Below are 13,650 nucleotides of genomic sequence, written 5' to 3'. Positions count from 1 at the left end.
ATAGTCATTTATGTGTATTTTTTAGCTCTTGTAAAGTCAAACCCTAAGACAAAAGCCCTAGACGGGCAATGGTGGCGCATGCCTTTAATCCCAGCACTCGGGAGGCAGAGGCAGGTGGATCTCTGTGAGTTCGAGACCAGCCTGGTCTACAGAGTGAGTTCCAGGACAGCCTCCAAAGCCACAAGGAAACCCTATCTTGAACCCCCACCCCCAAAGACAGAAGCCCTTGTTTTTGCTAATGATTGAAACTTCATAATATGTCATTCATATTATGTGTATGATAAATGTGCAATAAAGACACTGCTTACTCATAAGTTTTAAATATGTCAAAATAGCATTACTAATACATTATTTACTCTTCCTGATAAAATTGCCTTTTTGATTTCACATTTTAAAAATTTGAAAATAATAACCTCCCACTGTGTATGTTTGAAAACTATTCCTTATGGTAAAACTGTGGTAAACTAGATTCAAAATTGCAGAAATGGTCAGAGACTTGGGAATCCCAATGCTAGAATTCTGTCCTTCCGGAAATAGATCAGGCTGACAGACAACACTCAACTAAGGAGCTTAAGATGTAGTCAAGGACTTTCTGATAGGGATTATGGTTGCTCAGGAAACAAGATTGAAAACGGACAAATGGGATGTTTTGAAATTAGAAAGCTTCTTCGCCACAGAAATACCCTTAATGGAGTGTAGACAGTTTACAGAGTAGGAGAAAATCTTCACCAGCTATACAGACTTTTCATTTTCGTGTGTGTGTGTGTGTGTGTGTGTGTGTGTGTGTGTGTGTGTATTTATGTGTGTATATGTTAATACATGTGCCTGTATGAGACTGAGGTCACAGGTCAACATCAAGGATCTTCCTCTATTCCTCTCCACCTAATTTTTGAGACAGTCTGTCAATGACCTGAGCTCCTCACTGATTGCCTAGGCTGGTTGCCATTGAACCCTGGCATGCTCCTGTCTCTGTCGACTAGCCCCAGGATGACAGCTGTCTACCATCATGGCAGCTTTTCTATGTGGATACTGGAGATCTGAACCCTGGTACTCATAGTGTGAGCAAGCACTTGGCCCACCGAGCCATCTTCCCAGCCCATCAGCTGTTAGAACACACGAAGAACCAAAAACCTAAAGGACAGGAAAGCAAATATCACGACCAACAATGAACTAACAAAATAAGCAGACAGTTGCTAAAAGATAAAATACAAATAGCCAATAAATGTGAAAAACATCTTCAGCTTACTAGCCATCAGAGAAATGCAAAGGACATCCAGAGTCCATCTCAGCCCCGTCAGAACGGTCACTAATAGCACGGATAACAGATAATGCTGGTGTGAGGTAGACAGTAGTGAACCCTTAGTGCAGTGCTGGTTGGGTTGTAAACTAGTGCAGCTACTGTAGAAGCCAGAGGGATGCTTCTCAAAACTTAGATCTGCCCTTTGACGGAGCTGTTCTTACTGCTGGGCATTGCCCGAAGGATTCAAGAGTGTGGGGTGCAGTATCCACAGCAGCTAAGCCATGGAACCAAACCAGCTGTTTACTAACAGAGAGACTGATAGCCAAGGTGTGGTTTTTATGCACAGTGGAATTCTTTTAGCCATAAAGATAAGACGAAGTTGGGTGACACTACAGTTTCCATGACGAGATTTTTCTTATTACTAGACTGGGGTGAAAGGAAAAGGCTTGCTCATCCCCTGTGATGACCCTTAACCATCCCAAACCAACACAAATGGCAATTCTATACACGCACACACTTCTGCTGTAATAGCAAGGGGATTTCCTAATAAGTAACCTGGGGGAGGGGAGGCTTTGGGTTTCTTTTCTTAAATGAACCTCTTAACCATGTCCATCACCCCTATAGTATTTCTCACAGAGGGGATGCAAGCAAACGCATCCCACAGATTTGAAAATGCACCAGTGCCTGTTGGAGAGTAATTCACAGACTAGAGCCTGTAACACATACCAGTACCTTCTAGAGAACTATTTGAAGATGAAGTTCCTAATTTTAGCATTCCAGAAGTTAAAGCAACACATACAACCACACGCACATCCTTCTACATTTCTACGCATTTTTAAAATATATATTATGGAGGAAAAGAAAACATTTTTGAAGAAACCTAGGCAGAGCCTGATGCTTCCTGAGACCAGTCTCCAAGTGAACAATTACAGCACATAGCTTTGAAATCTCCCTGAATGGCTTTCCAAATATTGCCATCTGGTGGATTTTTTGGTTAATTGTTCCTTTGTTCTAGGGAGCCCCTGGAGATGAACTTCGAAGGAACTGTCAGGCAGAGGTGTAGGGACCAGTGGGAAACAGCTGAAGATCAGAATGACCCTGCCTCAAACAAACCAGACACTGAAAACAAAAAGGGGTCTCTGGGGTTTTGTCATGTGCATTTATCCCACGATCCTCTCCGGGCCCTCTCCTCCCCCTCCCTTTTCCTTTCTTCCTCTTCCTCTCCTTCCTTCCCTCTTCCCATCTCTGCCTCCTGTCTTCACGCCGCCCTCCCTCTCACAGAGGGTCACCTTATAGTCTTAAAACAATAACAAATACAACTACATGTATTTAGAAATAACCGGAGGGGGTTGGGGAGGTGGCTCAGTGGTTATGAGCACTGGATGCTCTTCCAGAGGATCTGGGTTCAATCTCAGCAACCACATGGCAGCCCAAGACTATTGTCTGCAACTCCAGTTCCAGGGTACCTGACAGTCTCATGCAGACATACATCCAGGCAATACATCAAAACACACACACACACACACACACACACACACACACACACACACCTATCACTTTCCTCTATTAAAAATAACTAGAAATGTCACAGGATTATTTTGACCGTATGTGTTTCCTTCCAATGGCCACTAGTGAGGTCTCCCAAATTAAACTTTAATTGTCTTGACCATGCTTCAGAGGACTTTCTGTTAGCCGTCGCTAGCTCTTAGTACACTTGGGAAGGAGACTGTCATTTGAAGAGTAACACCTTTGTGGAGTACGTTTATTCAAACACTGTCTTTAACCATGCAGTGGAATTTTCAAAACCAGTTGATCACTCGGGCAGTAGTACCACTCACTTCAGTTTAATTCACAAACACGCCATCTACAATAGAGATCATCTCGAAGCCTTACTTTGAACATCCAGGCGCTCTCCCTGGCTGTTGAAATGAACTGCTCTTCTGGGAAACGGGACCCTGGAAGAGGGGGAAAAAAAAAGAGATAAAGTAGTATCATGAAAAAAGAATTTACAGAGAAAACATCTCTCCAATGTTTAGAATCAACTGATTTTGCTTTGAAAACTTGAAGCAGGGACTTTTTCTGGGGTGTCATGTGTCAACATCAGTTAGAGTTCGGACTTGCTCAAACTTGGGCTAATTTATAGTTTTTTTTTTTTTAAATCTAGTATCACTATAGGCTTAGCTAAAACCATTTCTGGCTAATTTGGACAACATAAGCATTATAAACAATGCCAAGGCAGATTTGAAAAGATATATACAACAAACAGAAATTTATTTGCTTTCATTATTTCCTCCAAAATACTATCTGGCTAAACCATACAATTGATAAGTGACAGACCCAATTCTGGAGTCCCCAAGATGTGGTAGGTCCTGGCTTTGAGGCCCACCACAGGGCTATTGGGGAGACTGCTGGTGGTCCCACCAGATACTGCTAAAAGTGACCTGCCTTGCATGTGTGCATAGTTTACCTGTCTTTGCCATCATCCCCTGCAACAAGGGAGAGATGACCCCTCCCACCTCCTGCCTGGATTCTCTCCCTGAACATTCATCTGCTGTGTTTTCTGTCTGTAACCAACTCAGACATGCTTTTGGTCCTTTTTTTTACTTTTCTCCTTTTCTCCCCCGAGACAGGGTTTCTCTGTGTAGCCCTGACTGTCCTGGAACTCGCTCTGTAGACCAGGCCGACCTCACACTTACAGAGAACCGTCTGCCTCTGCTACCAGAGTGCTGGGATTAAAGGCACACACTCTGTTTTTGGTCCTTATCTAGAACCAACCACACGAAAAAGTAACACATCTGCAGGAAGTCTAACACAAATGAGCTTCATCCGGGGGCAAGTCTCTTGAGGTGCTACTGCAGATTTTAAAGGGGGTAATGGGGGAAATAGTACAGTTTTTATGTAAGGGTAGTGAAAAAGAAAAGAATAAAATGGTAAATGCTGAGTGAACAAAAGCCCAGTGACAGCTGGATTATTGACGTCACCCACGGGCACACCCGCCAGCCGAGGGGTCTCCAAAATCTGAACACTCTTGAATGGCAAGGTGAGGCCACAGTGGAGGCTGCCACTCCAGAATGGTTTCATGTGGGCAGCCATTTAAAATATTGTATAAAATAACCTTGGGGCATACAAGCCCAAGGTTATATGAAGCACAATGAATTTTGAGGTAGACTTGGGTCCCATCCATAAGACAACATTATGTATATGTAAACATTCAAACATATCAAAACAGTTGAAGTTTCACATCTGGTGCCAAGCATTTCAGTTAAGAGAAATTCACCTATGGTGTTCAAAGTTCAGATGAAAGTTTTCTGGCTTATTTAAAATTCAGAGGGTTTCACATTAATGATTTCAAGAACTGAATTCAGGTAAACTATATATAATTCAAGAACCGAATTCAGGTACTATATATATATATATATATATATACATATATATATATACATATATATACATATGTATATTTTATATCGAACAGGTAAAATGAATGTCATTATTTGTTTTATAACAGAATTTACTTCTGTGGGGGCATTTCATTATGCTTCTCTAATTTAGCACTAGTTTAATAAACTGAAATTCAAATTAAAAACCCACCTCTCATCAATATTGCTTCCCATTCTAAAGACTTCCAATTTTTTAGAAATCTTAACTGTATCAGAATAAAATTTTCATTCGTCTTCTTTATTTAACTAGTCCCCAGTAGCTAAGTTACCAAACAAGAGGCTGGCTACCAAGCTCGGAGACAGGAGCACAAGTGTATCTACAAACCAGACAATTATCCCTTAGAAGATTCTGTCTCATCTATACACAAGTGACCTTTCTCTGTTTATTCAAAACAGCCAGTTGCTAATTACTCAGCCGCTGTGACAGATCCGCTTGGAGGATAGTGAGATCATCTACGGAGCCCAGTATGTACTGGACAGTACACAGATTTTTATCTACTTTAATTTTATTAGGTAAAACCATCTTATTATAAACAAAACGGAGGCTCAGAGTAATGGGGTGAGCAGTCAGCTATGGAGCTGGCCGGGGATTGTACCTTCACAGACCTCACCGTCTGCTCTCTCCAGTCCTTTGGGGCTGGAGAAAGGACTCCACAGCAAAGAGCACCGGCTGCTTTTGCAGAGGACGCACATTCAGTTCCAAGCACTCACAAGGACGTTTCCAACTGACCGGAACTCTAGGAGTTATGATCCAGTGCCCTCTTGTGGTCTCTGCAGCCACAGGGCACATACATACAAGCAGGCAAAACACACATACAATACAAATACATCTTTTTTTAAAAAGGCAGTCCTTTGATACATCTTAGAAACAGCTGGAAAAAATATAAGTGAAGAACGAGGAAAGCTTTGGGCTCCAGGGCCTAGCCAAGGTTCTTAGTCTTGACATCGAAATTACAGCGTGTTAAAAGAAAATGGATAAATTGGTTTTTAATAAGAATAAAAACCTTTGCCCATGTGAAGTAGATATAAATGCAAATTATGAACTAAGAGAGACATTTGTCTATATCTGAGGAAGAAATAACATCTGGGGCATCAAAACTCAACAGCCAGAGAGAAACCATTGGAAATGGGCAAAAACTAAGGACAAATGCTTAACTGACAGAGGACAGAGAGCAAAGGAAGCACAAGAAACGACCGGGCCCCCGGGCAGCAGGGGGCTGAGGACTAAGTGGGAAGTATGGGAATAACAGGCTAGCTGAAATGAAAGCCAGCAAGGATCCGACGTGAGGGCAAGGGGTCAAACTGGATTGTTTGCATGACGTTTGGGAAATGCCACATGAAAAGAAAGGACCATCTTTGATAAGGGCAACTGGATGACCCTTCCACGCATTTCCCTGGTGGAATAATTTCAAGTTTTCTCTGGTACAATCCCACTTTCCTCTAATATTTACATGCCCAAATTTTTATTTTATTTCATGTGAGTGTCTTGCCTGTGTGTGTGTCTGTGCAGCACATGAGTATCTGGACCCCAGGAAGGTCAGAAAAAGGTGTTAGATTTCCTAGAACTGGAGTTATGGAGAGCAGTGGGCCGTTATGAGGGTACCGGGAACCGGGCTCAGGTCCTCTGCAAGAGCAACCAGGGCTCTTAACCTGAGTCCCCTCTCCAGCTTCGCACCTGTCCGGTTTGTCACGGAAAGCTGAACCGTGAGCTCTAAACCCCAGTGTGGTACTCCCTGCATTTCAGTGGGTCTACATTTTCTGAGCTCTAAACCCCAGTGTGGTACTCCCTGCATTTCAGCGGGTCTACATTTTCTCAAGTTCACACTAAGCAGACACGTTCAAGTCCTCTGAGTCCCACATCCAGCTGCACAGGAATAGAACTTTATTCTTTGTGGCATTTTGTGGATGAGGCAGGCGGTCTATTTCTAAACCGGACTACAACACAACTCTCATTTTATCCTATCACCCAGACTTCCGGTCTTCCGTCATACTGTGCACCCGGCAAGTCTTCAGAAACCAGCAGGGATTAGCCAGTTCCACTCTCTAGGGCTCTTGTTTTTTAATTGAAAAACAAAAACAAAACAAAACAAAGAAACCCAAGCACATTTGTTAGGCTACGTATTGTGACAGACTTGAACAAAGCACATTTTCTCCTTTCACGGAAGAATACCCTCTAGAGGTTTCTAACCCTCCTTCTTTCAACAAACTCAGAATTCTAACATCTAACACCCAAGGTATGCCGGCAGAATACGTACGTGTTTTACTTAGGGAGATTTCTCCCTCCCCTGAGCCCAAGTGACTGCTGTCTTTATGCCTGGCCATAAAACCTCAGGAACATAAGAGCTATATCAAGACAGAAACATGGATGGAAAAGTATTTCCAATCACGCAAGCCATTGGGTAATTTATTACTCTTTCATCACTTTGTGGCTGGGCAATGTAGCTTCCAGGTCAAATCACTCCCATCTTGGCATCCCGCCTCCCCAGGTTTTTTCAAGAAAGTGACAGGGCTGGGCCTGAGTCTAGGTTTCCGCTCAGAGTTTGACTTGGCGGTCCCAGGTCTTCAGAATGAGTTGCATCCTGAATTCCAAGCTCCCTACTACTGCACTCTGTGATACCGGATGGCCCCAGCTGTAGAGCGTATACTCCCCTGCGGGAGGTCCACAGCTTTCTAGGAACAGCGCATCCTATAAACACAAGCAGAAAGGCACATGCTATTAATCCCAGACTGATCTTTCTTGATACTAGCTTCCAGCCAGCACCACATCGATTAGTGGTCATGGGCTGGGATTGTGGCCTCTCCAGGGGCAGCCTAGGCCCGCCAGGGGCTCACTGCCGGGAATCACAGGGCTCAGCATGCCCCAGAGAAACCAAAAACCAGTGGGGGAGGGTTTGTGCTGGCAATGGAGGTCAGGTTCCACGGGATCTTGGATATTCAGTCTGGTATGACTCATTCTCCTTAAGAAAGACAAATTACCAAATGATCCATGCTATGTATTTAAGGACTTTAAAAAATTGCTCTATGATAAAGGGATTTGGGCTGTATATACCGAGGGTGGTAATGGTGGTATTAACTTCTCAGGGCTACATGATTTGGTTTCCACACACTGAGGACAATCCCAAATGACCGCTATAAATTTGCTGTCTTTTCCTCCAAGCACAGCGTAACTGTAGTCTTCTCAGAGTCCTCACTGATCCATCTGTTGCTTCCCATGTGAACCAGGACAAAAATAATTTTCAAGATTGCCCTTTCTATTTCAGAACCCTTTTGAAGGAGTGATGCTGTGAAAAGCAGACTTCTGTAAAAAAGACAAGGCAAGCTGCATCTCTAAGACATGCTGCGTGGCTGGGCGGTGGTGGCGCACGCCTTTAATCCCAGCACTCAGGAGGCAGAGACAGGCGGAACTTTGTGAGTTCGAGACCAGCCTGGTCTATAAGAGCTAGTTCCAGGACAGCCTCCAAAGCCACAGAGAAACCCTGTGTCGAAAAACCAAAAAAAAAAAAAAAAAAAAAAAAAAAAAAGACATGCTGCGTGACTGCAACCCTGCAGAATGCTTTCTATAATTGCACCGTTGAAACCAAGCCTTTGACTATTTTAATCATCTGTCATTGGAAACATAGTAGGTATAGAATAGGCCTTTGTTCTGTGTGTGATTGATGCCGGCATGGAAAGCCTCCCCGAGAGCTTCCGTTTCATGTTTGATGCCAGAGCTTAGAATACAGTGTTTGGGATGTGATGGGAACTGAAGGCATGTTTTCCATGTGCCCTATCTTTGTAGTCTGCTATTCTCCTGGCACACAGAGGAGCCAGCATATTAAAGGTGTTACAAGGGTACCACTCCATGGGCTACATCGGGGTGACAGTTGTCAGGATGTCGGTGTTGAGGGCTGCTGCCAAGGTCTCCCTTAAAACACGGACGAGCTTCACCTTTTGAATTGCGCTTTGGGAACATCTTTTAAATCTCTCGTTTTTTTCCTTCTCACTATTTTCAACAAACTGTGTGAAATGCGTCAGTAAATGAAATGAACTGTGGAAATGTTGGCATAGTCTCTGGACACAGGTTTCCTATTTAAGCCTACGTGAAGAGCCCAGGACTATTCTTGGTACCTCTGCCGTGGGCTTTCCTTGTAGAGGAACCTACTCCCAAATGTTGGTGAGTTACATCAGTAATGCAGTTCCTTGAGTGGAAGGTGCACTCTGAACACCATCTGACTAGGAAATAGTCTAGGATATGCCAGAATGAAGCTCTAGTCACACCTGAGGGAGAAGGGGTTTAAAGGAAGTCCAATCAAAGTGTCCTGTGTGAAAATATTTGTGTGTGTGTTCATATGTATGTGGAACCTAGAAATGTCAACTTGAAATATTGTCAGTCAATATTTAGCCTGGATTCCCCTGAGTAGGCTGTCAGCCTACCAATGAGCCCCAGAAATTCTCCTGACTCTGCTTCCCAATACTGGGATTAAAAGCCTGAATGATGGTGGTACACACCTTTAATCCCAGCACTTGGAAGGCAGAGGTAGGAGTTTGAGGCCAGCCTGGTCTACAGAGCAAGCTCCAGGACAGCCAGGGCTCCACACAGCAACCAAAGGAAAAATAAAAGCCTGAACACTACCATTCTTGGTGGATTTCTAGTGTAGATTGAACTCAAGCCCTCATGTTTGCCTAGCAGCACTTCAGTGACTGAACATCTTACCAGCCTCCTTGAAGCTTTTAAGGAACTTCCTTCCACTATATCTCTTGCTGTTTTCTTTTTTTACAATGTTTCTTCCATATTTTTATGTGTATGAGTGCTTTGTCTGAGTGTGTATATATATACATGTCACGTGCACGTCTGTGCCTGCCGAGGTTAGAGGCAAGCATTGGATCATCTGGAATTAGGGGTGTTGTGAACCACCCTGTGGGTGCCAGGAACTGAACACGGGTCCTCTGCAAGGACAGCGAGTAACCCCTGAGCCACCACCCTAGCCCCACAGTTTTTTTTTCTTTTGTCACCCTGGAAGTCAGCAGACTGTCAGGTTGCCACCAAGCTTGTGATCCTCCTGCCTCTGTCTCCCGAATGCTGGGATTACTGGCAAGTACTACCACATCTGGCTACTTCCAAAATTTGCAAGCTTTTCCATATAAAGCAATGAGTTCCCAATGCATAACTCATCTCCCCCTTCCAGTGGAGGCCCCCACCCCCTGCCTCCCTGCCACCAGCCACTTTCTGGTCAGGGTTTTTCTCTCCTTTATGGTGTTCCTGTGGGAGCACGCCTGGGCTCTGACTCACAGATACACGCTTCTGCCTCAGTGTCCCCTTACATTTCCCCATCGTTTTCTCTCTTTCAGACACGTACACTCTAGCCATTTCCTCCACACTCCCAGGACTTTACGCTAAGGGACACGAGTTTGTCTGTTAGGGGTGAAGTTTTTATCCCCACAGAGAGCACATGTTCACACCCCACAGGACACCCCTGCATTGTGGCCGTCTCTTCCGAGCACTGTGCTAAGAAGTAGGGAGGGTTTATAAGTATGAATAAGGTGTGACTTCCTACACTGTGATCTGCGGGGTGCTTCCATCAGAACTGTATGAAATAAAGACTATTTGGTGGCTTTTACTCTTCGGGTGGAGAAATCAAGGCGGCCCAGAGTGGTAGCAGCTGCCACGGATGCAACTGGGCAAATGCTGGCTTTCAGATCCCTAACCACAGAGTTTCCTGCAGATTCATTCTGACCCTGCTTGGCTTTTCCTTTTCTTATGTTTCCTCTGTAGGTCATAATTTAAAACTCAGGCTTACATACGATAGCAGTAACAAGACAAACTTCTCAGCCGTAGGGTTTTTATACGAGGTTCCCTTTTCTAAAAAACAAGAATATTTGTTCAGCAGTCACTGAGCACATATGAACCAACACCGCTTACAGACAGCTAGTGTGCACTGAGCTGCTCTCTTTTCCAAACTCCAAAGCCTGGGAGGGGTTTGCTTCCCTATGTCTTTTGGATGCATGAACTGAGGCTGTGGCAGGGCCGGGACCCAAGCCCACGTTTGTCAGCCTGGACCAATGGAGGTTTTGCTGCTGCTATGCCCACCTGTCACACACCAGGCACCGTGCTAGACGAAGGAGAGCCACACAGTGTCCGCAGACTTAAGGACTATTTAGGTGACAAAGACATAAATCCGTTGTCGTACTCCAGGGCCATGAATACACTGCTAAGGACAGGAGTACGACACACCACAGGGAGCGATTTATCACTGCTATTGTCTGGACCTGTGTGCAGAGAGTGAGCCATTTGTGCTTTTCACTCTGAAAGTGAGCACCTTGCCTTTCAGTCTCGGCTAAGGCAGGGTTTTTCAGGCTTTATGATTCACTTGGCAATCTTGCTGAAGGACATATTTCTGAAAAGACGCAGATTGTGACTCGGTAGGAATGGGTAGGCGTGGGAGGCTAGTATTCCCTCCCCACTTCTAAATGCTTCCAGGTGACTCTGATGCTGCTGGTCTGAGGATCCCCCCTTGAACTGCAAGGCATATGACCTTCCCCAAGACTCTTTCCAAACCCTGCTACTATGGCAACCTAACCCACTCAGCCAGATGGCCCATTCACTCAGCTGATCCTGATTCAAATGCATTCATTCACAGCTGAGACCTTGCAATGAACAATAAAATAAAATAAAAAAGATGGAAGCCCATCCTTGGGGCATCATCTACTTTCTGGTCACTTTCCTTTCACACCTGTAATCCTTCAGGATCATGGATCTGTTCAGCGTCTCAGATCCTCGGGGAACCCCTCTTCTGTCTCAAGTGATATGGACTCAGTTACTCAATTACTCTGCAAACACACCAAGATTGATTATAATATACTTTTAGGATTTCCCCTCCACTGACCAGAATAGACAGCTCTGGATCTCATATGAGTACCTGCAATGAAACAACTTTTCCTGGAGGCCAGAGGCTGACATGGGTGTCGTCTTCAGTGTTTCACTTTATTGATTTATTCTTAAGACAAGGTTTATTACTGAGCTCATTTACCTACCCTGGCTAGTCAAAAAGCACCCTACCCCCATCCCTGGCTTCCCAGTGCTAGGCTTTTTGTTTTTGCTTGTCTGGTTTTTGAGACAAGGTTTTACTGTGTAGCTCTGGCTGTCCTGGAACTCCCTCTATAGACCAGGCAGGCCTCAAACTCACAGAGATCTACCTGCTTCTGCCTCCTGAGCGCTGGGATTAAAGGCGTGCACCGCCGCCACCACCACCACCACCACCTGGCCCTGTTTTTTTTGTTGTTTATTTGTTTGTATTTTTGTTTTTTATGAGGGTGCAGAGGATCCAAACTCTGGTCCTAACGCTTATGAGGCAAGCACTTGAAGCTGAGTCATTCTTTTGTTTTTATTTACGTGGACAATGGCGTCTCCAAACCACCACACAGATATCCAGTGTGTTTGAGAGATGGGAGGGAGCATGGCTAGGTGACTTGCTGATCTGTCAGAAGCAAACAATGAACTAAAACCTTAGAACCTTCACGCTGTTTCCAAACCAGCTGTGCCAAGGTTATCCAGAGCTACGCTGAGGTGATACACTGTGCCCTCACTCTTCCCCAGAGCCTGCGATTCCAAATGCCTCTGAGATGGCTGTGCTTGCAGCGGCTTTCCTGAACAGCCGATCATGCCCCTCTTGATGCCCTGGGAATTTCAAATGGGAAGTGTCTATGAATTCCAGAGTGTCAAGGGGCCCCTGTCTATGGTGGAATGCGACCTCACACTGTACTCCTCTCTCTAGCTTTACAAAGTTAAGCATCTTCCCGAGAGAAAAAATGAGGTCTTTGGAGATTGGGCCACTGCTGTAGTTCAGTGTCTTCATGGGTTAACAGAGCTTCCGAGGAAACACCTTGAGATTTGTAAACCTGTCTGGCAGAAACACTGGAACTGAACTAAAGATTCCCCAATTATGTGACTTTGGGCATGCCATTTAAACTCCAGGCTCTTGTGTTTATAGTTTTCTGTAAAGTATGTCTACATAAAGAATCATTGCGCTGCTGTATATAAAAATTCCTTGGCAACCATAATGGCTACAGAAGTGGCAAAGACAACTCTGTGACCACTATTAAACAATTGACATGCTGGGGTGGTAACCCAGTTGGTACAGTACTTGCTACACAAACTCAAAGACCTGAGGTCCATCTGCAGGACCCCCACAAAAAGCTGCGGCACGCTGTCAATCCCAATGCTGAATAGAGACAGCCATGTCCCCGAGGCTTGCTGCTGGCCAGCCTCTAGGCCACCAAGAGAGACCTTGTTTCAAACAGACAGACAAACAAACAAACAAGCCCCAAATCAATAACAATAAACATGGTGGGTGTCTCCAGAGGAAGGCCAGCTGAGGTTGTCTTCTGGCTTCCATATAAACTCACATTATAAATGCACCTAAATACCTGTGCCCTCTCTCTCTCTCTCTCTGTCTCTCTCTCTCTCTGAGTACTGGATAAGAGTGTTACAGAGTAAGAAGTAATAAATAGAATCAACTCTAGGAAATCCCAGTAATTAGAGTAAATCAAGAGAATCCCTCTAAAACTGTTTCCTTTAGGGGGCATTGAACCCAGAATTTTCTGCATGCTAAGGGACCTGAGCTCTATTTCTGATCCCCAAATATCTTGTCTTAAGAGATCTTAAGACATAGTTTGACAGAAGGGACCCTATTAAATCCCTGGAGCAGGAAGGACCCTTACTGGCTCTTCTCAAGGTGCATGGGAGCTAGGGAGTACCTAAGATGGTTTACCAAATGCCCACAAAAGCAAGATATGAGCTAAAAATGGAAAAGTATGGTGACTTCTAAGTGGCGGCTGTTTTCTATAGAAGGAAGGAGGACACGGGATGATCTCCTAAATTGTCCTCAGCTCTCCAACACTTCCAGTCTACTTAGCTTGAACAAAGCAAGGCAGAGAATGATTCAGAGAGTTGTGCACTGACCCTGAGATCCCCTGTTGAACACTGGTTATGCT

At 44.6% G+C, this 13,650-nt stretch overlaps 1 protein-coding gene across 2 annotated transcripts in view; it reads right to left on the bottom strand.

The window, feature by feature from the left end:
- Mapre2 (microtubule associated protein RP/EB family member 2) overlaps positions 1–13,650 on the bottom strand; it is a 139,296-nt gene that overhangs the window by 115,049 nt on the left and 10,597 nt on the right. For both annotated transcript variants that reach the window (XM_040757938.1, XM_040757937.1), the window contains exon 2: positions 3,134–3,195. Coding sequence is in view for 1 of the 2 variants with exons in the window: in XM_040757937.1 (XP_040613871.1) it covers positions 3,134–3,195 (62 nt within the window). In the remaining variant the exon portion in view is untranslated. The remainder of the gene's footprint in view (positions 1–3,133; positions 3,196–13,650) is intronic.

The sequence above is a fragment of the Mesocricetus auratus genome, unplaced genomic scaffold (assembly GCF_017639785.1).
Source record: "Mesocricetus auratus isolate SY011 unplaced genomic scaffold, BCM_Maur_2.0 Super-Scaffold_100015, whole genome shotgun sequence".
Lineage (NCBI taxonomy): Eukaryota > Metazoa > Chordata > Mammalia > Rodentia > Cricetidae > Mesocricetus > Mesocricetus auratus.
The sequence above is the reverse complement of the archived record's forward strand: the minus strand, read 5'-3'. Positions and strand labels throughout refer to the sequence as shown.